This window comes from Taeniopygia guttata, chromosome 2, assembly GCF_048771995.1.
Source record: "Taeniopygia guttata chromosome 2, bTaeGut7.mat, whole genome shotgun sequence".
NCBI classification, from domain to species: domain Eukaryota; kingdom Metazoa; phylum Chordata; class Aves; order Passeriformes; family Estrildidae; genus Taeniopygia; species Taeniopygia guttata.
The window spans coordinates 87,750,220-87,777,357 of record NC_133026.1 but is presented as its reverse complement, the minus strand read 5'-3'; the positions used below and the strand labels follow the sequence as shown (position 1 = coordinate 87,777,357).

At 39.8% G+C, this 27,138-nt stretch overlaps 1 protein-coding gene across 37 annotated transcripts in view; it reads right to left on the bottom strand.

Moving 5' to 3' along the window:
* LOC100223410 (poly(rC)-binding protein 3) overlaps positions 1 to 27,138 on the bottom strand; it is a 499,051-nt gene that overhangs the window by 44,899 nt on the left and 427,014 nt on the right. For all 37 annotated transcript variants that reach the window (XM_072924405.1, XM_072924404.1, XM_041714247.2 and 34 more), the window contains 4 exons: positions 16,479 to 16,639; positions 3,011 to 3,034; positions 2,882 to 2,914; positions 2 to 118 (listed from right to left, as the gene is read on the bottom strand). In XM_072924405.1, the coding sequence (XP_072780506.1) occupies positions 2 to 118; positions 2,882 to 2,914; positions 3,011 to 3,034; positions 16,479 to 16,556 (252 nt within the window). In that variant the 5' untranslated portion in view covers positions 16,557 to 16,639. The remainder of the gene's footprint in view (position 1; positions 119 to 2,881; positions 2,915 to 3,010; positions 3,035 to 16,478; positions 16,640 to 27,138) is intronic.

The following is a 27,138-nucleotide window of genomic DNA, read 5'->3' as shown; positions in this document are numbered from 1 at the left end:
CCTCTTCAAATTTTAGTGCAATCATAGAAAAAGCTTTAAAAATTGCATCTGTTGGACCTGTTATTGTCACAATTCTCTCTGGACAAGTGCCTTCTGAAATATTGATTCGAGCACCACTCTGTCAAAAGGAACAAATATTTTTCAAAGTTATACCTCCCAGGGAGCAAACTAAGTAGGATTAGGGATATAGTTTGGGAAGGAATACCTTGAGGCATCTAATTTCCTACCCTACAACTGCAGCCCCAACATCATATAATTTCAGCATAAACTGATCACATTCCAAAAATTCATGTAACTGCGGGAAGCCGGATTCTGTCTGGGTAAATACTTCTGCAGCCTTCTTTCCAGTATGCAAATAGCACCTCTGTAACTCAAAGTTGCAAATAATTGCATAATCAAGTCTTTTTCCTTCCTTCTTGCAGGATTAACCTTAAGTAGGACTGGAGCTGCAGAATTTAAGACAAGGTGGTTGTCTCCAGGGAGCACCAGCATTTCCCAGGAACGACGCACCTCTCTGGTTTGGAGCCCCAAAGGTGGGGCTTGGCTTCTCTGCCTCTCTACTGGGGCCTTGCTTTGCACCGTGGAGAAGGCTCCTTGTAGATGTGCCTCATGTGAAGGCAGCCAGTCAATATGCACTGAGCATCCCTTTAAAGGACTAGTGTTAGGACAGGACACACCAACAGTACTGTGTCCATAGGGCAAGGAGCCTGATGGATAGAGTTAGAAAACCAGAAGTGTCTTAGAGAAGCCAGGCTGCTCTCAAATATCTCTTATGTCATCGGCAGTGCAGAGAAAATGTCTCAACCAGGGGGTTTTATATGTTAAGAAATTTATACATTGTTTAATATATATTTAAGAGTATCTTAGTGTAGGTAATGATCAAGTCTGCTTCAGGTAAGAGACACCCTACGCGTTTTCTGAGATTTCAGTCCTGGAAATATGTTAATGCAGCCTAACAAGTCTCTGGAGCCTCAACTCACCCACAGGCACTGACCTTCTTGGGGATCAGGGCCTGAAGCAAATGTGAGACAAGCTGGGTTAGTCTGGCCCTTTGCCTGCAGGGTCACCCCACAGCTGGTGATGTGCTGTGTCCTGGTCCTTAACCACCCCATGCTGCTGCTCTACTGCAAGAGTCTGCATTTCCACATGACAGCATCCTCATGTAAAACGGAAAAAACCAAGGCTCAACACTACTGATAGAAAAATTTTCCTGCCACAGACCTGGGCACAGAACTGAGGCTTCTGTACTCTTCCTTAGACTTGAAGTTGTCTATGACATTTCCTCAATGACAGAATTGTCTCTGACATTTCCCCAAAGACAGAGTTACATTTCACACCATAAAGATGGCATGTACTCTGCCACATCTGCCGGGGAAGTCAAAATAAAAGTTGCATTTTGCTTTTAAAGAAGTACCAAAAAAGATAGTAATTTAAAGAGCAACCAAGTTATCATCATGTGGAGATACAGCCTCCTAGTCCTGTGCTGATATAAAGATGCATACAATTCCATTATTAAAAAAAAAAAAAAAACAGACAAAAAAATAGTGTCTTCTGACCACATTTACATGACAGCCGGGTTCAGGATTGGAAGAAGAACATTTGATATTTATCTTGAAAGACAGATCAAGCATCATAGGTATTCTCTAAGATGTTTTACTCAGAAGTCAGGAGCACTCTCCAATGATGGCTTCCCTTCTGTACATACAATTTATGTACAAAGATATCTGCTGATGATCATAATTAATAACTACACTAAAATGTGTTTAATTAAGTTTACCTAGTACACCAGAAAAAAAATTTTCTTATCTTTTTTTCTTTAAGTCTTAGCAGACATGTGAAAATATTGGTGAAAACATGGCATCAAAAAAGGAGCACAGAACTCAGTCAGCCTGACAATGAAATCCCTATTTGTGTATATTTAAAGATGGATATCTGCAACTTTCTTTACTAAAATACTTTGACATTTCCCTACCAAGACCTTCTATCAGAGTAGAAAACAAGGAAGCAGCTGACACAGTAATGTACTGCAGCTTTACTAGAGCCAAGCTGACTTTTCTTGAGGCATCCTCTATACACTGCACTCCTAAAGTTTAAAACAGTAGGATTTATCTTTTGACTTATACCTTTAGCAGTTGCTTCAAAGCAGAAAAATTACATGGATCTCCAGGTAGGATGTGCTGCCTTGCAGGACCAGTGTGGGTCTGTAGACTCCACCTGAGCACACTCCTCTGAAGATAGCACAGCTTGCTCTGCTTCAGGGAAAGAAGACTGCAGACACTGGGAAGGCTGAGATTTATGCAGTGCCCTGTTTTAATCCTCTTTGTCTTCAGCCTATTCAAAGGATTGGAATGGCAGGTGTGCAGGTCTAGCCTGCCCATATCCTACTCAAAGCTTCAAAATGAGGAAAAGCTAAGGTTTTGCCAAGACATGGCAGAGATGTGCTCTGGCTTATACATGTCTGGCTCCAGCTCTGCTGAAGCTTGTGTCTACCCTCAAACTTGACATGTGTCAGTCTAACGCTTGGTTTCAGGTTTTTGGAAACTCTACCAGGAGGCCAAGCCATGTGCAGGACTGATGTTGGTATGCTAATGAAAGATACAGTGGATCTGATGCACAGAACCATGCTGTGAGCTGGTCCAGAGATAAGGCAGCAGCAGGCACATCGCTAGGGGAATGAAAGACTCCAGACTGCTGCAGCGATAAGGAGGTTACATTAACAACAATGTTTAATTTAGGCCAGCATATTTATACCCCACTGCTTGCAAAGAATGGGGATGTTAAACATCGGCCCACTTGATGGCAGCATCGGTCTGCACATGCTGAACTCACTGTGCTCTGAGCTGGAAAGGAAGGCAAGTGAAGATATCAAAGCTTGTCTTACCTCCTCCCTCATCTTCTTCACTGTCTCACCTTTCTGTTAAAGAAGCATAAAAAAATCCCCGTTAGCCTGGGCTAAGAAAAGAGAAATGATATTCAATAGTTTGACATGAATATAAAGTTATTTTCTGACCTTTCCGATAATGCTTCCAACCTCCTGAAACAGAAAAAAAAGAGACACTGTGAATGATACGATTTGTTACAGAAGAGCATTTGTGCTGTTCCTAAGCTATTTCACTATCATTTATTTCAAACCTTCAGTGTGAAGCATAGCTCCCTTCCATTGTTGCTGTATACAAATATGCCACGTTAGATACAAAGGGATGGACTAAAAATGCAGCTTTGCAGCCAAGTGATCGTGCAAGAAAAACACTTTTAACAGAAACTGATCTCGTGGTTACAGATCAATCCCACTACTATAAACACAGACAAACCCCTATCAGGGAATGAAAAGCTAAGAAATAACAGAACTGCACAATCTACTGGAGAAAATGAGGTGTAATACAAGCATTAAAATAATTGCCGGTTTCTCCAATGGAAGGAATTTACCCTCCTTACTCCTTGTAATAGTGAGAGCTGAATTTCCATGCTAGTGAGTACTATTCTGTAAACACCTGGTGGCCTGTCTTAATCTCCCTATTAAGCACGTAGAGAACAATAATTGCTAATCACTTTTTAGGGATTTGGGAATTGCTACTGGGCTCCCAAAATCTTCCACCAAAGGAAAGAAAATAATGAGAAGTGTGGCTGTGAACATACAGTAGAGGAACAATGTGGCAGTTCTGGTAACATCCCAAAGGTGAAAATCTTGGTGAATAAAACCAACAGGTAGCAAAAATGAAACTACTAACACTAAAATGAATAGTCTGGACATGTTACACAAATCATGCAGCTGTGACGTCAGACTGGAAATCATGTAATGGAGAGACCAGCTGAAGGAAAATAAACTCCTCCTCTATACTAAGATTGTGAAATCTACTTCTACAATGAACGACTGCCTCAGGTGGTTGAGCTGTCACAGATGTATGATACACCACTTACCCCCACCCAGTCCATACACTTCAGTGTGATCCATCCTGGAACACAGTCCAAAGTGTAGAATTTTTGTCCTCCAACACTCTATCCAGTGATACACTCATGATAAAGTGGTAAACTGACTTCACTCTGCAGGAAAGAACTACCTCCAGTGACCTTGAGTTATTTTTGCCAGTTGTTTATAAGCTCATAACACAAAGCTGTTTGTGCTTGCAACTCCTCACATCCTGCTCACAAGACATGAAGACTTTTCAGTGAGACGAAGTTGCCTATTTCATGAACTCTGGCATACCATTCCTTTATGCTCTCTGCCAGTCTGCACACAACACCTGACTGAGGGGAACAGTCAATACACTGCTGGACAGGCTGGAAAACTGGGCTGGGAGAAAGCTCAGGGGGTAGAATGAAGTCAGATGAAAAGCCCCAGGTCTGTGATGGAAAAGCCCATGCAGCAGGGCAAGCTGGACAAAAACTTGCTACCTTAAAACTGACTTTGCAGAAAAAGTCCCGAGGGTCCTAACTCAGAACTTCAACATAAATAAATGAGTACATCCGCAGTGCACCCCTGATCAATCAAAGGCTGGACTATATTAGCAGGAGTGTAGCCAGCAGGCTAGGGCAATGGCTCTTTGTCATTCTGTTTGTGAGAGCATGCCTGGAGGGTTGGGGCCTCTTTTGGGCTCCTAGTACAAGACAGACAAGGACACACTAAGGTGAATTCAATGCAGGGCCACCAAACTGGTCAAGGGACCAGAGCACAGGACACGTGAGGAGAGGTTGAGAGAACTACATTTGCTCTTAAGAAGAAAAGATGTGACAGGGGAGTCTTACTGTAGTGTACAATAAGGACAGCAAGCTACAATATCAAATTCCTACACAATGTGAGGGAAAAAATTACAATGGGGAGGGCTGGACATTGAAAGAGGCACCCAGAGAATAATCATTCTTAAAAGGTGTCAGAACCCAGCCTGGGAAAGGTCCTGTGTAATCTGCTCCAATGCAACCTGTTTGATTCAGGAGGTCAGACTGGAGACCTTTGTCGGTCCTTTCCAACCCTCACTGGTCTGTGATTCTTCAGTCATAGCCTTATTCCCAGTGAAGTCAATGCCCTTTTAGCCACAAAGCTCCTCAATCCTGTGAGGGCCCTTCTCAGGTTTATTTTCAAACTGCTTTTCCTGTTTCCCATTTCCCTTTTTTATTTCTCTTCCAACTGCTCTTTCAAGATGGCATTCTGCACTCTTGTACACACTGACTTGGGAACAGATATTATCCAGACAGGAACTGCAAATCTTCCAATGGTATCTGCTTTACAAACCTACAGTTCTGCTGGCCAATGTAGAGTAGACCTTTACACTTCACACAGCTGTGGGAATGCTTTTGGCAAAGTGTCTATTTGAGACTATGAGATATCTGCACCTCCTCACATACAATGAAGAGAAGCAACTCTGTGAGAATGGGTATGAAATGATTCTCTTCAGTTTTCTGTCTTGTAACTAAATTATTGTAATAGTCTCTTAATATGTGAGTTTAGGTCACACTTTTTCCTGTGGCTGAGGGAGCCATACCAGCACACTGTGTAGGTTCTAAAATGAGATGCAGCTTTTTTGTTAGCAGTGACACAAATCTGGGATGCTCATTCCCCCAGATTTTTAAGACCTACTATTTTTTATATTATCACTGTAACTACCAATCTCACAGTAATTGCTAAATGGGAAATACAGGGAGCAAGGCTCTCAGAGATGACAAGTCTTGGGAATCCCCCATGTCCGGTAGTTCCTATCTGACCACTTAGTACACCTGGCAGTTTTATTTCAAAAACTTATTCCATTCTTCTCAGTTGCAGCTTTCAGAAATAATTACCTTCATAAAACAAATTCTGAGGAGGTAGAAGGACATTTTGCTAGGGGTGAGAGCATTCTATTTCAGTTGCTATGGGCAAGCAACTGTATTTCAGTCCATGGTACAGCTTCAGGTTTTGTATACCTGAAGTTTCATTAGAATATGTAGGCCTAGTCGTGAACCTCCAAGGCTCTGTCAGTATCAACTTAATACAAAATCTGTCCCCATCCATTTGATCATATTGGGTCTTAATGAGAGATGCTGTTCTTTCAGAAATGAATGGATGGGTCATGGGTAATAAATGCAAAAATATCTTCCTTGTAAATAGGAGAACATTGCTTTAGGGACAGAAAAGCAATGTACTGTTTGTAGCATTGGTAAAAAAGATGGTCTATTTTCAACATGGAAATGAGGAGTGTCTAAACAAGCAAAGGAGAGCACAGAATAAAAAGATTCTCAAGCTGCTTGTTTCATTGAATTCTCTGTGAATTTTGCTTTGGATTTCAGTGGGGACAGGAATTCTACATGACCGATCATCACCTCATTATTTATTAACTAAGAGTACAAGCTACCAAAAAAATGAGTGAAAGAACTGTGTGAATACTGCTGAGTAAGACTGGTGACCATTTCCTTGGAACATGCTAGCAAATGTCCCTGTGATCATATGGAGTACTTCAAACCTCCCCCTCATCAAAGGGTGACTTTAGAGCTTATTCTATAAGCTAGTTTCAAATCATCCAAGCCAATGCCACCTCTCCCTCTACCCTGGGAGATGGGATTCTTCTTGGCAATGTGAGGTAAGGCCACAGGGCCAGACAGAAGCACTAACTTTACATGGACATTTCAGAGTTTTTTCAGAGTTTTGCTTTATACAAATTACTGGAAAAAAATAGAAATACAGAATGGTTTTAAATGGGTCATTTCAGACTTTTCTGGGGCCTTAGCTTTTTCTAAGAAAGCGCCTAGAAAGTACTAGTAACAACAGATCATGTCTTTAATTATGATGAGAAACCTTTTTCAGCCACAGATTAAATCAAAGGACTCTTTTCACCTCATTCTTCAAACTACTGAAGCTACTTCACCAAACCTTTAATGTTTCTTTATACAGTCCAATATTTGTTTTATACAGTTTCTCATATCACCATGAAATAAGTTTACTGCTAAATGGGATACCTAACACCATTTTTATGACATTCAAGTTTTAGCATTATTTCTAACCAAGGTTACCTTAATGGCTTTATCTACTTTAGAAAATGTTTCTAGATCTGCCAGACATGAAATGTGTTGTAGTTAAGTGCATAAGATGTCTCTCACTTACATTGGTTCATTACAAGTAAGGAGTTCAATGTAAGTCAGGCAACCAACCCTCACTGCAGTCCAGGGAGAGATAGTAGAGAATATTTTGTTCCTAAAGAAGGAGGGAAGAAGTGTAATCCCAAGGGTTTTTGCTTTTTCTCATCTGCAGAAGCAGCAGCCTAAACTGACACTAACATATGCCAAATTTGGTGAGAGGAGCCCTACAACTGATGTCAAGTTCAGCCTCAGTGCAGGTCAGACAAGTGTTTGAGCTAGCTGCAGTAGCAAATAATTGCCTATTACAATATACTAACAACTCCTGAACTATTTGCTGTTTTCCAGTGCTCAGGAACTATTAGCAGTAACTATTGATCATCAGTTTCAGACTGATTTATTTACTAACCATCCACACGTAAATATAGTGAAAAAAGTTATATGATAACAATTAATGAGTTTCACATAATCACATTTCAACAGCAGATCAAAAAGAAGTGCATAAAAAGAAGTTATAAAGCGGAGAACTAAAACTCAGTGGGAAAAAGACAGGTCCAAGCCAACCCATCTGGCAGACTGATGCAAGAGCTGAAAGAGCTACCCAGGTTCCTTGGCCTCAAAATGTAAACACCCACTCTCCAGACACAGTTGTGCCACAACACCCATGCTGGATGACTCCAAAATGCTGTGTGTCTGCCTACACCCACTAATTGATCCTCATACACACACAGGTATATTTGTTTATTTGCATTTCAAGTTGATATACACGTGTAGGCACTAAACAGACGGGTATCAACTTTCCTTCAAGGAATGACAGGAAGGAATTTGGCGTGCCTATCCTGAAATTCATTAAAGGGGCCTGAGTTTCAGATGGTGTTGCATACCCAGCTCAGGTAATGCCTTCCAAAGGGCATTCCCACCTGCTGACCGCATCTCAAGCAGGAGAGTCTCACACCTGTGCTCAAAGAGTTGTTTTGGAAAACCCCAGGAAAATTTGAAATCTACATACTGATTTCAGATAGCCTGAAGATAATTCTCAAGCCTGGGGGACAGAGTTGTCATTATGATTTTCTTTAGTAGGAAATTTCTAATCAAGTAGATAAAACAAGAGCTGAACCTCACCAACAAACCCTGGGAGACAGCCCAGCATCAGTAAAGTATATTGCTAACCAACAAGCCAATTCATTGCAGATAACTTGAGGAAAAGCAATGGTAAAAACAGGGGATGGTTTCTTTCATGCTGAAATGTAGCATATAATGTTATTTGAACACCTTATTCACAAGAATGTGATGAATTTTGCTCTTAATGAACACTTGGGAAGTGGCGGACCCATCAAAGAGCAGAAAGCTATTTCTGCAGATTGTGCATCATCTGCAGTGAAGACGAGGCAGCACCAGCAGAACAAAGGTGGGCAGCAAAAATTCCTGTGAGCCAAGGCTTTTGCAGGGCTCTTGATGGTAAGAATGACTAAATTAGATATAAAACTGGCTGTAGAAGAAACCTATTTCCTAATCAATTATCTCATGTGTCCTTTGAATAGCAAGAGAAAGAAATCAGTAATTTTAAGAAAACAAGAGGCTTAACAAATGACAACAAACCTTGGTTTAAAGATTAACCTTTGATCTGTAAACATAAAGCGTGAAATTCCATTACTTTTTCTAAGTGTGAGGTTGGTTTAATAATTACTGAGTCCTGGGAAACCAAAACAAAACCAGGTAGCTATTGTGGGACCATGGAAACACACAGGTCTTGCTCTATTATCATGCAGCTTTTATTTTCAGTGCTATGGGGCAAACGGAACAAAAACTTCATAGGATCCCTGAGATAAAGCCACGTCTAGAAGGAAAACACATTTAAGAAATAATATAGGAGTATATGCTTTCACCTCAAAACATCTGATGAAGCACAGGCTCCATCCTAAAGCCTGAAATTCCTTCAGGCAATGCTCCAATTGCACATGCTAACCTGCTTTCTATAAAGCAAGGACAAGGCAGAACCAGTAGGGCTGGAGTCTACAAACAAAACAGCTTCAAAAGGAAAGGAATACAACCTTCCATGGTGGGGAAACACCCATCATGGGACAAAGATGGGTCCTGGCAACAACACACAACAGCTGTGCTGATAAAGTTTTCTAGACCCAGACCAGTTGTCTTTCTCCCATCCATAAGGAGGCATAACATCACGCAACTCTCTCTCTCCTCACCTTCACCTGAGGACACAGTTGCCAATAATTAACTAAGCTCATGAATATGCTTGCGTGGAAGATCCCAATAACATGTTCCACAAAGCCATTCTGAACAATGCATTTGCATGGGAGCATGTGGGGCATCAGCATTTTTCAGACTGGAAGAAAAGTCAGTTTTTGGAAACATGACATAATGTGTTAGCCTGAAAAGAAAAATCGTCACCTTGGGTAAACTGAGAATCTGGTTTGTGTTCTGGAATTATGTGGGATTAGCCTCACTGTCATGGGAGATCTCACGTTCCTAGGTGATGCTTCAGTAGTCACTGTCTGATGCCCACAGCCCTAATTTAGAAAGGCATTACAGTCCAAGGCCTTCCTCACTGAGGCAGATCTTTTACTAACAAATATGGTAGTGCATGAGGAAATCTAAAAATCATGGTTTTTCTAATGGAGATTCCCGTATTATGCATCTTCTGCAAATACATTTAACATTCTTTTGGGCAGCTGTGCCAATGGGCACAGCTTTTTAATAGCAGATGGGTAGCCAGCTTACATTTAGTTTCACACCTAAGCTCCCAGCCTTCCCTGCCAAAACCAACCCAAAAATCAGTTCTGTCCCTGCCCTTGTCCCTGCACCTGTGATGCTGAAGCAGCAGCACTAAGTAGTACCTTCTGCAATCTCAGTTCATTACAGTCATGCACCCATGAGGAGATTTTGTTTGGTAAAAGTGGGAACATTCAGCTATGGAGATTGTTTTTGGGAGTAGAGAGTGCCCACGGGCTAGGGGAACTCTCTCTCTTCCTTTCTGCTGATTTTTGAGGCTAGTGAGAATATCTTGACTGCTCCTTCAAAAACACAAGAGAAGAGATCCATCTTGTGTTATGCATCTGCTTGCAGAGTTTTGTTCCGTGACCAGGGAGGGCACTCAGGTATCACAGTAATGCAAGCAAACAAAACAGGAACTATAATAGCAATAGGCAGGACAGTCAATCCTCATAATACCCTGACAGTGTTTGTGGAAACTGGAAAGAACAGAACAAACACTGGCTTGATTGACATTTTATGGCTTGGATTGTATTACTGACAAGGTGATTCTAAAAGTTACTTTGTTGCATTCTGTATTTCAATAAGTAAAAGATAAAAAATGGAAAAGGAGAAGGAGAAGGTCATTACCTTTAAGATGGGGAAGATTAATTTCTGTATTTGTTTTATGGTCTTTCAGGGAGGCAATTAAGCAGGCATCAAAAAAGTGGCCACTAACAGAAATCCCTGGTGCTAAAATGGTATTATCTGTACTAATGAAAAATGCAATTTTTCTTAATGATTTTATTCTGTATTTGAGCTGTTAAGTGTAAGCCATCACTTTATGAATCTAATTTTTTTTTCTTTTTCTTGTAAAAATTCTGTATGTAGCACCACAAAGTAATCACCAACATGTCTGAAAGTCACCACTGAAGCTGGATGTAAGTCACTGTAACCAGTGCTTCCAGTGCCAAAAGTCACCCCTCAATCCTGCTGAAATAATTTCAAACTCAGATACCTTGAGTTCCTCAGGGAATGTAAAATTAAGCTGTAAGTACTAAGGCACTCATAGGGTTTTGTCCAAACCCAAACATTTGACTGCAGATACATCTTTCTAGCTCACTGCTGCTGAATGAGAAATGCATCATTGAGCAAATGGTATCAGGGAAAGAAAAGCTCCACTCAATCATCATATCTTTCCTCCATCAATGCAGATTATACAATCTAATAGTACATGTGCTAGTCTCTACTGGACATATTTAAAATTTGCATAGGAGACTTACAGAAAATAACAAAAGTCTCTATACCAGTTTTTTTTTCTTGGGATTCCCTTATTAGATTTATTTTCAAAATAGTATTTTATATCATTATTTACAGCCACAAGCACTTGCAGCATTCAAAATACTGTAACATTTGTATTTATAATACGTATTTATGAGAGTGTTTGAAGAAAGCTAGGCACAGTCTTCTCAGTCTCTTAAAACTTTTGTTATTTTTCTGTGAATTACCCCTCTGTCAGTCTTCACCATCGCTCACACATGGAGCACCTGCTGCTGAGCACAGAACTGCAGGTGTGATTCTGCCAGAAGAACGTAAGGCAATTACCTTCTCCTTGCCCCATGATGCACCAACACCATACATCCAAAATTGCACACACTTTTGCTGAAATAGCTTTCCTCTCCAACTTAGCATATCCCAAACGTACCACTCTCTAGACATTGACACATCTGATGCTTTTTAGCCTTTTATGCTTTCCAGATTTCCCTCTGTCACTGAACATGTATCTTCTAAATTACCTTCTTCAGTTAATTGCCTCAACTCTCCAATTTACATCTCTCAGTATTTGGCAAGAGTCCTACTTTCCTGTCAGTTTTCCCTTCACTCCTTCATCCTACCTGTAAATTATTTCTTTGCTCTTCCTAACCATCTGACTTCATTAATCCATTTTGGTTTTTATTGCTGAACTCCATTCTCTTTCTCTAAAAGATTCCTCAGGCTCAATACATTACTATATTCTACTTTGGTTTCTTGCAGACTCCACTGCACCAAATATGATTTCATCAATGCACACGTTTTCACAGCACCTTTGGAAACAATGCGTTATTTCCCCTGCAGGTTTGTACTGGAGGGAGGAAGCAGAGATTCTTGCACCACCACTATGAGATGGAGGTGGATCTCATAGTGGATTTGTGACCTGCTGCCCTTTCTATGCTGGCCCATTTGAACATTTTCTCCTGTTCCACCTCATGGACCTGGCTTTTAAATCTCCACTAAGCTGCATTCCTGAGATTTAAGACCTTTCTATTGCCACGGTCTCTTTAACATCTACATCTAAAATGAAAATGTAATTGTTGAGTCTCCAAAGTCTTAATCAACCTGTTAATACTGGCTGTATACAAAACCAAACTAGTCCAAAATCATGTTATCATTATCCAGTATAGTCAAAATAAGTGCTTTTTCAACAGTTACTTCTTTCTGGGCATGAACTGACCAAACCTAGTTCAAGACCACTGCAGATGTCAAGTGCTAAAATATGTTGGTAGATACCTGTAGGCAAGGCTACAACTTCCAGTCTTTCAATCTCATTACCTGTAGCACTAAGCAAGGAAAAATCAGCCACAAGTCATGGGAATAGAAAATTCAGCAGAAGATGACCAAGGAATGGTAAGAAACACGGAGGTCTACACCTATATCCTATGATATGCAAGGAGCCAAAACAATTTTTATCTTGATAAAGATTTAGAAAGGAAGAAAAAGTAAAAGTTATAGTTCTTTTGGGGCCTGAGCTCTGCCTCTCCATACAGAAGGCTCTGATAGCTGGGGGTTGTTTGCCCGTGAATGCACATACACTCCATTTGTCTTCCTTACACTCCTCAAAAACAGTGTGGGCAAACATTGCTGGAAGCAGAAATCTTGCAATCCCTGCAATACTCCAATCTTGCCCAACATACTTTTGAAGTAGACACAGATAATAAAATACCCATATTAATTAATGTATTTTTCCTACACAGTGATTTACTTATTTTACTTAGAGGAACAGCAAAAATCAGATGGAAAATACAAAAGTAGGGCACTGTAAATGGCCTCAACTCATAGTCTCTGTTTTTCTCTACTGAAATGTATGAAACAGCTTTATTTCTTAATGTGGTGCATCCTTCTCATTAATAAAGGATGAAAATGCGTATCTGCATTATTTAACATATTCTATATTTCTAACTGCATGTCCTTCAAAAGACTTTTCTGTTTCTGACCCCTCTGGAGCAGCATTCAGGTAACTCGGACAGAAAGGTGCTGAGCAGTAGAGGCTGCAGTGCCTGTGAAGTGCAGCTTTACATGATGAATTCAATTTTGTCTGACTTGTCCTTAGAAACCTTCAGTGATGGATGGTGCAGCATGCCCAGGCAGCCTCCTCCCCTCCTCACACATCCTCGTAACAAGTTTTTCCTAATCTTGGCTTTGAGATTTCGTACAAACACCGACAGTTACTTCTCAGTGGATGCAAGGAATGCCTAACCATTGCCCTTGCAGCATCCTCACCAACACCTGCCCTCTAATTCATCACAAGAAAATGTAATAAATGTTTTGTGTTGCTCATGATTTCTCTTCAGGGCTGTAACACCATCGTAACTTTTTCACTGATGTAACATGGCACAAGATGAAAATTAAATTTTACATCATCACAAAATCTCTGAAAGTCCCAGCTCAGGAGGACAGCTTTCATACTAGGCCCTGGAAATACTGAGGTTACCCTAAGGTTAACCTTTTATACCTCACAGTGGTGGGCTTTTTGCAGGGCCTGCACAAATTCTTTTTCCACTATCACTGATAAAAAAATTGCTACCCTCCCTTAACACCATGTTGTCTGCCATGAGAATATCAAGGCTGTGCCTTGCATTGTTGCCAGCTGGCTGCTCCCAAACCTTGCTATGCTGTGTGCTCCCAGGGGCTATCCCAGCCTCCTCAGCCAGAGGCTGCACAAAGCCCGGCAGGAGCTCAGCTGGACACGCAGACACTCCTTTCCCCAAAGTAAGATAAAGCAAATGTGCTGATCAGTGGTGCCCTACATGCACTAGGGAGACACTGGCCCTGGTTCTCCCAGAGCTCAGGACTCTTCCTATTTCTTTTCCTTTCACCACATGATAAAGTCTTTTGGTTTTGCCACATAATTTGTTTGTTGTGGTGTGTTTTTTTATTCATTACCATCTTGCAGAGGTCTGGCCACTCATACAAATCCTCATTTTCCTGCAGGTATAGAATTTATCTTAATTGCCTCATTAAGATGTCCGTTCTTGACTTAAAGCCCCTATACAAATCACATGAAAAGTATATGCTGAAAATTTCCTAAGTCTGCAGGACTTACAGGCAAGATAAGCAAGCACAGTAGCACAAGTAATGGATTTCCAATTAAAATGCAAGCAAACAACACAAAACACATAGGTATCCCCTACCCAAAGGTACACTGGTAATAATGGTTTAGACATAGAGAGTTAAAGTTAGTAGGGAGAGGTCCTCATTTTTCCATGCAATGTATTAATAAATACCATTAAAATTATTTTAATTTAAAAATAACTGAATCCAGTTTGTTTGTGCTATTTTAAAAACCTTTTTATTTCCCCTCTTCTCTCTCAAGTTATGACCAGTTATTTACAGACCAATTTCTGCTTCTAGACAAACTGTTTTGTCAAGAAATATTAATTAGAGATCAATAATTTCCACTGATGTCGTTACCACAACAAATCTCAAGGAAGAGTCTAGAAATGTGTTTCGTCTTTTCCAGAGGCACATACAGCTTTCAGAATGCTTTTTCACATAGAGTTCATATTGATTCAGACATCCTTCATTCCTCTGTATTATTTCTAAATCACAGAAATGACATCAAAGAAACGGAAAGCGTCTGACTTTTATCACCAAAATAAATTCTGATTTAATGTACTCTTTACAATACCTAGGCACAATAGGATACATGATTAGAGCATAGTGGAGCTAACAGAATACCCATCGTGCCTTGTTAACTGAGGATGCACGGTATAGATCCAGGTAAAATTTGAACTTTGTAGCATTTGTGGGTTTAATTTAGACCCTTGGGGCTACATATGCATTGAAGGCTGGACACATAACATCCATTATTGTTAAAAGTGGTTGCACACAAAATCAATGATGTTTAACAGAGAAAATGAACTTTATCTGATTTCATTTCTGATTAAAAAAAAAACCCAATAATCTTAGCCCACAGTTTAAATAAAATGTCCTGAAAATGACAGATACTTCATTTTTGCTTTGAAGGCATGATTCTGAAACAAGCAGAGCTGTCTGACAATGATTAAAGAAGCCCAAAACACCATCACTTAGGCACAAGGGAATGTGACTGCAACCAGTAGGGTTGCTTATACCCACTGGGATAAGTATGTGTTCAAATACTTTCACGGATTGGGACCAGAAACCAGTAGAATCAACCCTGAAGACCTAATTTTGAGCACAGACACGTGTACAGATTTTAGGTGGGTTTTGTAAGAGAGAGTGTTATTAAATTTGTTTGACAGATCCCTATTTAAGATGCAGATTTACACACCAGATGCCTGCCTGAAGCTGAATATTTCAGGGGGAAAGAAATCAAAATGGTTAGATAATTTCTGAGAAAAAACATAATTTGATCTGACATAACCTAATTTCTAAGGGTTTTAATTTGCAAATTTAAACTGTACCCCCTCACACTTCTCCATAAGTAAAATACAACGCGAGATACCTCAGTGTCCTATTTGTGTTATGGGTTTATCATATGTGTGTTCATACCATAGGTTGTAAACATCCATTATTTAAAAATATATAAGTATTTTAGTTATAAATTAAACTCCGGGAGTAAAAAAAATTTTTAGATTTATATCTACAAATTCAATCTCCAGAATAATATGCATTACTTATTCACTGTTCCCTGTTAAGCATGAGACTAAACCACCTCCTTTCTATAACATCCATTCATTAAGCCTAAAAATGCCTGGAGTTGCCTGATGCAAATAATACAAACAAACGTATGAAATGTGTTTTTTAATTAAAAGCCCACTTTATGATCTGTTGATGTGAAATAAGCAGCGACCAGACTATTAAATCTGACCATACTGAATTGGCAGTTTGTCTATGGCACAGATTTCTCACTTATCTGCATGCTTTAAATGCTGCACTGGACAGAAAGGAAATGAGAGTCAGTCTTCCAACCCAAACCCGCAGGGACCTGGAAAACCCCCCGGTATATCAGGGGGCTCACTCTGATGAGATGTTACACCAGAATAACGAAGAACTGGACCCCATTTGCATTCAATAGAAACAGACACCAAATCTGTGGCAATTATTTCACACAAGTCAATGTTCTGGTATCCTAAAAAAAGCCCTGCAAAACTCAGCAAATGCTGAGAAAGGCGAGTTGTATGCAGGTCAGCCTCTTGCAAGGCTCTGCCCAATTTGGCTCGCTATCAATGGAAGAACTCCATTTTTTTTTTTTTGCCGCCAGATCCGCTCAAAATGGGTTTTTTACAGGCAAGGGCTTGTTTCAATGAGCTTGGGCTGCAGTGCGAACTTCAGCAGGATTCCCTGAAAGCAGGGGGTGGTTTTTTGGCCGTGGCAATGGTGCTTTTGACTCAAGGTGGAGGAGGAGCAGACTCTCTGTCAATGTTAGTGCCAGGCTCTGCTGGTAGCTGCACACACACTCAACACACAGGCAACAGGAAATGCTTCACCTTGCCATGCATGAGAAGGCGTATGGTAAGAGTGACATTGAGACCTCCTTCAGACACTTTTCCGTCCTTCGTGTTCATCCTGGCCTTGTATCTTCAATACTTGAAAGTAGCTTCGTGGTTTTTTTGGGTTTTTTTTCTTTTCTTCTATTCACTTAATCAACCTACAGAGGAAGAAAAAAAAGAAAAGTACCACTGAGTGGCTGAAGCTACTCTGAACTGAGAATGTCATGTTGTACAAACCAATTAACATTCCTTCTTTTGATTTTCTGGACCACAGTTTAGTGCTGAAAAGGCTTCTTTGATTATTATCCCTCCCATCCAACTCTTTAGCCCTTCACCAAGTACAAGATAAACTCCCTTTTGAAACCTTTAAAATTTTCTTAACTTCCTGTATTTCAAAGCTGAAAGTACCGAGCACAGCACAGTGAAGTAAGTTTTCTTCTGAAAAGCACTTTGTTAACCTCTGCAGTGTGTATATGCTACATGCATATATCTATACATGCACTTTTTACATGTGCCTGGTGCTGTTTTCATTTCTCTCCTTGTTACTATGTCTTTCTCTTTTTGCTCTTGCAGAAGCGATATTTTTGTTTTCTCTCCAGCTAGAAAGAAATTAATTCTGAGCCTAAACACTGATCCCTGCCAGCAACAGCGGATGACACATTATCAAAGACATCTGAATAACTAAGAGCCACTTGCTGTTGTAAATCTGGGCACTGTCTGACTTTGTTTTTGTCTGTGAGGCCCAGAGGTGGCTCAGTCCCTCAAAGGCCAAAGCTGAGCTTCAGCCCTAAGTGGAAGGAAGATTTTTCTTAATTCCTAATGACAAATTGCAGATTTCCAGTCATTTACAAAGCCATAAATATCCTAAAATGCTAATGAAAGCTGCAAGGGCTGGCTTTGAAGGGATAAACAAGCAGCATTATAAGTTTATTAATGCAAGGACATTTATCAGCACAAACAAAAATGTGGGCAGGAAGGAATATTATGAAGGGCAGACATTCTGTAGTAGAAAAGGCTTAGTGACTCCTTATTTAGTTTTGTCCTTTTCAGGCTTATCTTATAGAGCATAAAACCCTTAGACATTATGCCTCTCAGTAACCATCCCTTTTTGTTACCCATCCTTTGTAACAACAACCCTATTCGCTTTGCATCTTCGGGCTTCCCAAATAGTTGCCTTGCACTATATATAAATAGGGCATTGGCTAATGAGCACTCCTAGGGACACCCATTTTGTGTTTTGGAGTGTACAAAAGTACACTGTTGTGTTTCAACTGTTTCACTGTTGGGGCAGGCTGCTCTCCCCTCGCCAAGATTGCTCAGGCATGGGACTAAACAATTGGAAGGGCATATGGGATCATTCTCCTACAAACTTGGGAGGAGGTGTCATGAGGTTGCTTCACCACTTGATTAAGCTCTATCCTAAGAGCCACTAAGCACTTCACTAGATCAAAGTGAAGTCCGCATTGGCTGAACACTTCATGTGTGAGAGACATCAACAGCAATTCTTAAAGGAAGAGCCCAAGAAATGCATGGAGCGCTGAGCTGCCAGCAATCAGCAATTCACAGCACCTGGCAGATAGCTTCCAGACCTGCATTTTCCACAGCCATTGGTGGACAGCTTCATGAATTTGTTTAGACCCTTCTTGAATCCATACAATCTGTCTCCAAAAGTGGTGGTCTCACATGTTTTGTATTACTGTGGAAAAACATTCTCCACTCTATGTGGCTTAAATTTGCTCACTGAAATTTCCCCTTATTACACATTTTGCCCTTTGTGTGTTATCTGAAGGCTATCACACCAAGTCTCTTCTCTGAAGCTGAAACTTCTCATTTCAGCCAGGGACTGTGAGTGACCAAGCCATTCCTGATGTTTTTGCCCCTGGGAAATACATCAGAAGAGTCTTCTCTCAAGTCCCTACAGGAATACTAGGGCCACAGAGAGTTCCTGTGCCTTCAGTGACTGAAAGAATAAGTGGCAGACATGCCTAAGGAGAGACGAAAAGAAAGAGTGAGAACTAGCAGCTTAAACTCCTCATTCCACCTTCCTGATTTCCTCTAACCCAGCATGGACTCAGTACCATGTCCTCCACCACCAAGACCACAGCACTGATATAAATCCATTTATTTCACCTTCCTAGGCTTATCACTTACATGACATATTCCCCATCTCATTGGAGAAAGGAAGATAAGAAGCCAGGTGCCTGGGTGAGAAGGCAGAAAACAGAAGCAGCCTGGCCATGTCTCTGTTGCACCATGAGTGCAAGAAGATGACAAGAAACGTTCCAAGGCAGGTCTCAGGGAATGGCAGAGGAGGGTATCAGCTGTACTCTACTTAAGATTCGACCAGACTCAGGGGAAAACCTGCAACTGGATGACCATGACAGCCCCTCTGACAAGTTCAGAGTGTGGAGCAGAGGAGGTGACTGCGGTTGTTCCCAGGCTGAGAAAGGGAATGGTCTCATGCTGCTCACCTGTTCCTTGCTGAGGGAAATGTCCTGGCTCTGACAGCCCAGCATTTTTTGATCTGTCAAAGATAACCCAACCAAACCCAAAATGCCAAACAGGAGCACTTTGGTACATAATCAGTAGCCTAGACCTTGTCATTCTGGACTGTACGAGAGCAACACTGGCCCTTGGAGACCCTGAGAAACCGATGGCAGCTTTAGGGCATGCTTGGAAGATTTCAAAAACAGCTGTGTTTCAATTAGAAACAAGGTATGTAAGACCTCTGTGGATCAAAATTCAGTGATGAAAGTACAGTTGTGTTTCTAATAAGATGTATTCCCATGTGGGAAAAATAATTCCAGACTAGAAACAGGTTTACAGTTGCCACAGCCTTTTACTACTGGGATGCTACAGCATCACTTTGGAAAAAAAATATGAAGGAAAATCTTTACCCCAACAACAAACCAATCTCCACCCAAGCCTGACCTCTTCCAGATAAGACCTGAAAAAAAAACAGTAGTAAAAGCTAACACCCAGAGATTAGAAATGAAATCCTACCACAAATATTTTTTAAAAACACACAGCTATTTGATTTTATGAAGGATTTTGTCACTGTCCCTCCTCCCAACAAGCTTAAACTCTGGCACCTGGCACTGAGAATCAGAACAGATGTCTGGGGGAGGGCTGGGAGTATGTGTGCCTGCAAGGAGTCAGGCAGCTGTGTGAGATACAAAAGGAATTAATTCAAAAAGGCAGTCTCACATGCTAAGGAAGAATATTTAAAAGCTACACATACACCATGAAGAGAGAAGACTTTTTACTATGCCAGGTCAATCACATCTGCCTCAGCTGTCCTGAGAGGGCAAGTATTCTGGGTAAAACATTTACAGCTTTACAAAGTAAACCTGCAGCACTGTTAATGACCTGGGTGTTTTGGTTTTAAAGGCAGATTAAAATAAAATGTGTTGTTGTACTTCATTACTTTTAACTTTGAAGTTTTTTTTTCTTTTAAAGCAATTTTTTGTGCAATGTTGCAAACATGCTGATCTCTGAGTGCATACAGATGTCAGAACATGGCACAAGGAAGAGAATGGTTTCCCTCCACAGAGCCTCCTACTAGACAGCAAGACATCCATGTACTTATAAACCCACTGCTGTCATATACAAGCGCACTGTGAATATTTAATTGGTAAAATAATCTCCCTGTCCTTTGCAAAGTCAGCATTATGAACAATTTACTGTGTTCCTGCCTTGTATGTGCCTCTCTGTGAGACAATAGGAGGGAAAACACAGACAGCTTTCATCTCTCAAGCTCTGTGTGGTGAGGTCCCATGGCTACTCTGGACGCTGGGAGAGCTGAGTCTCAGACTGAAAAAAAAAAAATCACTGTTTTAACAGTTTTCCTGATGCCAGAGGAAAGTCAAGGGACTCCACAGGTGAGCAGAGAATACTGTGCAGGGAGGCAGAGTCAGTGGCACAGCTAAATGTTAAAAGTAGGGTATTTGCATTTTAGCCTGCCTTCAGCAGAGAGCTGGCAGTGACAGGAGGACAGCTGGACAACATCCTCTTCCTGACTTTGGGACTCTGGACCAGAATGCACAAAGTCCAAGACCTGGGGCTCTGCAGCTCCAGGTAACAAGCAAAAAATATCATGCCCACAGAACAAAGGAAAGTAGTTCACATCAGGTAGTTCCCAGCAAACTGCAGATCCTTACTTCCTTTGGTGTTTTTCCATTGTCCTGTGGGCATTTCCACTGCTGTTTATCATGGAAAAAGCAAACATTTTTCTTCAGTTAGAAAAAGACTAGAAAAAGACATCCAAATGCATTTTAAAAACCACAACCTTTTAAAAACTTCAACAAAATGGATGTGGAGTCATATGCAAATGCCTTTTATCTGTAAGTATATGTTTCTATACATTTTTAGTATTAGCTATCTCAAGCTGGCATATACCCACAGGTCCTACATGCTCAATATTTATTATACACAATTTTTTAACATGGCTTTTCTTTAACTGTGGGTAGATTAAGCAAATAAAACAAGCAGCTAAGCCGCAGGTTCATCAGACTACTACAAAACCCCAACACAGTTCTTGGGGATTTCAGTGAATTAATAAAAGCTACAAGATGAACTATACAGCTGAAGGGCAGTGTCACAAATCGCACACATGTAGGTTAGGAATCTTCATGGCTGAGGGGATAGTGTGAGATGGCTGCCTGAAGCCTGAGACATGGAAAGCCAACCTCATGACCCCCTTTCTTCCTACCCCTCAAGCCTGCTAATTCCCTCCAAGAAAATAAGCAGGCCATTGCAGAGAATATGGCTGCACAGTGCTTTTTAAAAGATATCCATGTTAAGGTGACAACTTCAGGCAGACAGGGTAAGAAAACAGCAGGCAGGAATGCCAAAGATGAATAAAATCAACCTAGTACCAAGGTAGACATCAGGCAATTGATCTCTGAGTTTAAAGCCCAAATAAATTATTTGACATCTGTGAATCTGCCAAGAGAGCTACTCATCTCAAAGATCCAGAGGGATGCAAGGCAGAAGCAAGAGAAAGAGAGTGTGCATAGGGTGAGATGGGGTGGAGCTGCACAGTCACAGAGGCATGCTGGAAAGCAGAGATGGAAAGAGAAGAGAAGGAGAAAGGCAGGGAGAAAGAGAGAAATTTAGCTTCAGATAGCTGATACAGGGAACAGTGTGAGAAAAATCAATGTGGAAGCAACAACCACTGGGAAATATTAAAGGAGGAAGCCTGCTCTGCTATGTGAAATCTTGATTTTATAGTTGTTAAATCTGAGCTGTTGGGAAAGAGGAAACTGGCCAGAGCATCCAGCATAGCATTCCCTGTGTTTGGGCCTCAAAACCTCTTGAACTTAATTATGATGCTTCATCACCACAAACTGAAAAATGTAATTATGAAGAAAGCAAGGAAGAATCTACTGAAAAAACTGAAAAGAACAAATTCCAGCTGTTCCACTCGAAGAAAAAAAAAAAAGATAAAAGAATGGGGAAATGATAGTAACTGACATTCAGGAGAAAACACTTCTAATTCATGTGAGGGTGATTAAACTCAGTCATATAGTTTCCATGTTATCTGTAGATTTAGAAAAATATAATTTCTTTTTCTTAAGGGAAATATGAGAAAATCCAGTCTCTCACAGTAAATATGCCATTTTCATAATATCCCAAAGGAGGTGTAACTAGGCAGATATTAAGCCATAGACATGGGGGCATGAAAAAGAAGACTAAGACATCAGCAGAGTAATGTGAAGATGAAACACAGAAATCATGAAAAGGCTGTAGCTAAGTCCTCTTGATCAGAAGACTCCAGGTGGAGGGAGACCTCCCAGGAATTGGAAGAAACACACTGCCAGGGATCACAATGAGAAGAAACAACCTGTGTTTTCAGCAGAGCACAGCTCTTTGGAGGCAGATTTATGCTACTGACATGATTTCAGTCTTTCATTTAAACTGAAGGGAATACAGGAAGGGATAAGGAACGTAAGAAAATTGCCACAGGACAAGAACTGATGACATTATCTGCAGAGTCAACATATTTGGTCATACAGTATGGCGTAAAATTAGAAATAAGTTGTCTGCCACAGACAGGTTTGTGCTATCAAACGAGGAGATGACTACTTTGCTTACAAGCTCTTTGATAGGCTAGGCAGCCATTATCTATGGCTTTTCACTTGAAAGTAACATCACTGGATGTCAAAGGACTAAACAGTGCAATTACCCAAACAAAACAAAAACAAAAAAAACAAAAAAAAAAACCAAAAAAAAAACCCCCCAAAAAAACCCAAAAAAAACCCAAAAAAAAACCACCAGAAAACCACCCCGTCCCTTGCCACTGATCAAAAACCAACAACCAAACTACAGGTGAAATCCAGAGGAAAACCAGCTCAGCTGCAGTTGTGTTAATTTGTTTCAAGGATTTTTTAAAGAAATTATTAAAAGAGATAATGATCTGACAATATTTACAGTCTCAGCTGAAGCAAAAGAAGACAACAGGATATTTGCTAAACATACACTTCTTCACTTTCTGTGTCACCTGAAGGATAAAGACATCCACTGTTACTAAACCATATCGTTGTGAGGTTACTAAAAAAGCTCAAAGGAAGCCCACAAAAACATAACAGTAATGATAATGACAATTCTTCAAAGGAATTTTATCCCAATAATAACTACTTGCAAAAGGAGAAATCAGGCTTTGGAGCACTCCAGTTTTACACAGAAGCCTTACCAGGAGAACCTAATTAATGTTAATGTACAATAGCTAAAGAAGCAGGTGCAGTATCAAACTTTCTACTTTATCTCTTCCATCTTCCAAATTACTAGAGAGGAACCTACACAAAGGAATAAGATTATACGTTTTATTCACATCCTTATAATTTATATCTCCAAAATAGACTTAATGCTAATCTCTAACTCTTCCACGAAGAGAACAAGATCTGCAGAGCCTGGCTCCCTTAAATGGTTGTATCATGGCCCCTTTTAAGTAGGGGGATAGTTGGTGTGAATCCAAAAATCCAGAAATGAGAAAATTAATTCTTTGTGTTACCAGAACAAAGCTTGCATGTGTCAGTTGTCACAATGGGTCTTTGGTAAAAAGGTAAAATAAGATAAAACAACAGCTCAAGAATGAAATTTAAATGCTAGAGAGAAGAAGGATTCAGGAAATTCATAAATTACATGCTCAAGGAGATACAAATAACACCTAATGAAAGTAAGCTGAATATGGGCTACTAAGAGAGCAGTAATTCAGTACACAAACAGATACAGAAAATACATGTTTGTGGTGGGGGGGGGGGTTTAAGTGGTAAAATAGTACCTCAAAAGTCAGAGGGGATTAAAGAGCAACACATTCTTCCACCAGCAAACAACCACCAACAAGCAGTAACACAGCTTAGCAAGCCCTGTGCTCCTTTTACTAGTTACTGTAAAAATCTCTTTATCTGTCACATGCTAAGCTGTGTAGTTAATACAGATGGGTGGAAGTAGTAGTTTTGCCAAAGATGTGAAACTGATAAAGAACAAGGTGAAAAAAATAACAGAACAACTTTTATAGGCAATTGAAAGCATAAAAACTGGCAAGACTCCATGAATGCTGCCTTTTGAATGGAATTTTATGAAGTATGTGAAGTGACACTAGTTTTTCCTTTATATGTTTGATGGTGTTTTGCCTGAGGAAGAACCTATCCTATCTATAGAAGAAGCTGACTTGTGTTCTCCCTGCAGCTGCCTTTGTGTTCTCCCTAAAACGAGAAATGCCTATACAACTGACATCTCATTTGCTGAAGATCACTGAATGTCAAATAATCTTTGAAGAGAACAGCAAAAGAGTAGAGACTTATTTTTTCTATTCTCAACTGATGTTTAGCTACTGAACTTGATGTATATGAGTCCTGCTCTTAAAATGGACCACTTTTCCTTACACTAGTCAATAAGCATGAGCTTTAGGCAATTACACTGGTTGTTCCCTTTTTGATTTATTAAAGGATGTAAACAGCAACATATTTATTGACTCTTCTACTGATAATTTTTTTTTTGTAAAGCCTTTTGAATAAACAATAAGATGAATTTATTACAGGAGGAAAAATCACAGAAGCACAATAAAGACTATTGTCTTGTACACAAAATTTCTACTATCAACAATTAATGACAAATTACTTATTTAACATAAATGAATGTCAAAATATTATTCTGTGTGTGAATAGACAGCTACACACTGCCAAAATATCCAAAGTTATTCCATTAGAAAGCATCATATGCCAAACAGGTAATAAATGCTATCAAATGTCTGGAAATGAAGTATCAGGAAATCTAGAAAAGCTACATAATGATATTCAGCAAATGCCAAACAGATCAGGGATCTGATGGAAGTAAGTAATTTCCAGGCTATGGAAAACAAAGTGATTCATTTGCCAAAGGTATCTTCCATCTTTCTAATTTTCCCCCTTCTTTCTCCAATTATTCCGGAAAGAATTACCCTGGCAGAAATGCAGAGAGCATCTTTACAATCCCCATGAACTACAAGACAAGCAGCAGAGTGAGCATGCCAATGCTTTGTACAAACCCAGTAGCCAACTAGCTCTTCTGCATCTGTGCAAAAAGCCAGGCAGATAAAAGCTCCTGTAGATAAAAGCTGACATGCTGGACTAATGCAACATAAAGGCTTCCACAAAAAAAGTTGTGGCAGCCCACTATAAATTACTCTGTACAAATATTCTCCAAAAGGATTTGAGGATGAGCAGGACAGACCAGAAGGTGCTTTCTTTCCTTTCCTAATGGCAGCAATGAAATGAACTGTAAGCTTCATCACGAACCTGCCAGTTTGCAACATCAGGGAAGACAATTTATGCACATGGTAAACCAGTTATTTACCAAAGACTCTAAAGCTCTAATCATAGTTTTAAGCATAAAATCAGCTTTAACTGCCACTTTATCCTGTGGTTCCAAACCCTCAAGCACCATGTTTCCCAGACCTCTGGGATTTTTTATGTTGCTTGTTTCGAACAGAAATTTGGCCTTGACTTGCTTATGTTTGACTAAAAAACAGACACTCCAACTAACTTGATTAATCATTCCATATGGTGTGAGATAATAAATCTAATATAGAAATGTACATATAAGTCACAGGGAAGGTACAAGTAGCACAAGAAGCATAGTGTTCTGTCCAGCACAGAGCTGCTGACAAGAAGAGCCTACCATATAAGAAGAGATTTTTCGTCCACACCTATTCCTGGAAAAATCCTACTTGTGATGACCGAAACATAGTGAATGTGTGATATATTTGTTAAATAATCTCTGCCCCCTAAAGTCAAATGCATGACTCTGACATTTACTCAATAAATAATTTCATTCTGGAATAGAGTTTAAATTTTAAATTTACCTTAACAGAATTTAAAACAAATAAAGCAACAGCTTTGCTTGTTGATTTAAAAATAAATGTACTTGCAAGAAGACAGTCAAGCCTAAGTCTCCTTCCCATTTTTTAAAATTTACAAGAGAACAGAGAAATTGTTCACACAGTCTGACTCTTTCCAATATATTTAAAGTAAGATTTATGTACATACATAAAAAAGGATACATTTCAACATAGTATGCATAAATGCACAGAATATGTTGAATTATAACAAGCAAGTAAGGTATAATTTTTTACATGACAGATGTGGACAAATTTTAAAACATTATGCACAACATTGCTCAGGTGTAATCTAACAAACAAATATTAAGAACAGAATGATTTTTAAATGAGAATTTTATCTTCAATAAAAACAGTCTCACAGACATAGAGATCTATAATCTTCTTTGCCAGTACATATAGGAGTAAGGACAGCTTCTTACTGATCAAAGGAAAAAGCTCCCCAAACCAGAAGAATCAAGGAAATACAGAAGATTCTTTAATAGGAAACATTAAGGGTGTTCCCACTGGGCACAGAACAAAGAGACATTTAAATATATTTGGGGTTTTATATTTCCATTGGTGTTGAAATTTTATCTGTTCTAGAATATATCTTTGTCCAACCTATTTGTAAATTAAATGCTTTCAAGACATACCTGGTTTGATAAACACGAGTCAGTTGTTTCACTCAAACCACAAACATGGTTGCTGCTCAGTGAAATGAGGCTAATAATAATGATGATACATTTAACTTCACAAAACATAAAAATAGTACATATTGATATAAAATATTGATATTACATATTGATATAAAATATTACATATTGAACCTCTGACATAAACAAGTAAAAATACCACTTTTGTTGTCACCTTCATGATATTATTTACAAGGCTGTGATTTGAAAATCTATTCAAGCTTCCCAGATGAATAAAATAAGTAAGTATTAAAAGAAAGGGAAATTCACACACCCTCTCAGAAAGGGAAGAGGATGAGCTCCAATCCTTCAATCACAAGGGGATGGGTACCAGCCTCTGGAGTGTGAGTCACAGGCTCCCTCCAGGGACACCACATGCTTGCTTGAGGCAAAGAAGGAATTGTCTCAGAAACCAGTCCAACAGCAGCACAGCTGTAACAGCTGCAAATATGGCTGAGTGTTGCAAAGACTCCCATCGTTCGTGGGGATAAAAGGGGAAAACAAAAAGCAATGTTGCAATGTCATGTCAAGGTGCTGGAATTGTTGCCTTCAAAAGCCATAACTTGAATATTTAAGTTCTCAGCCACTGATTGTTAGTGAAAACATA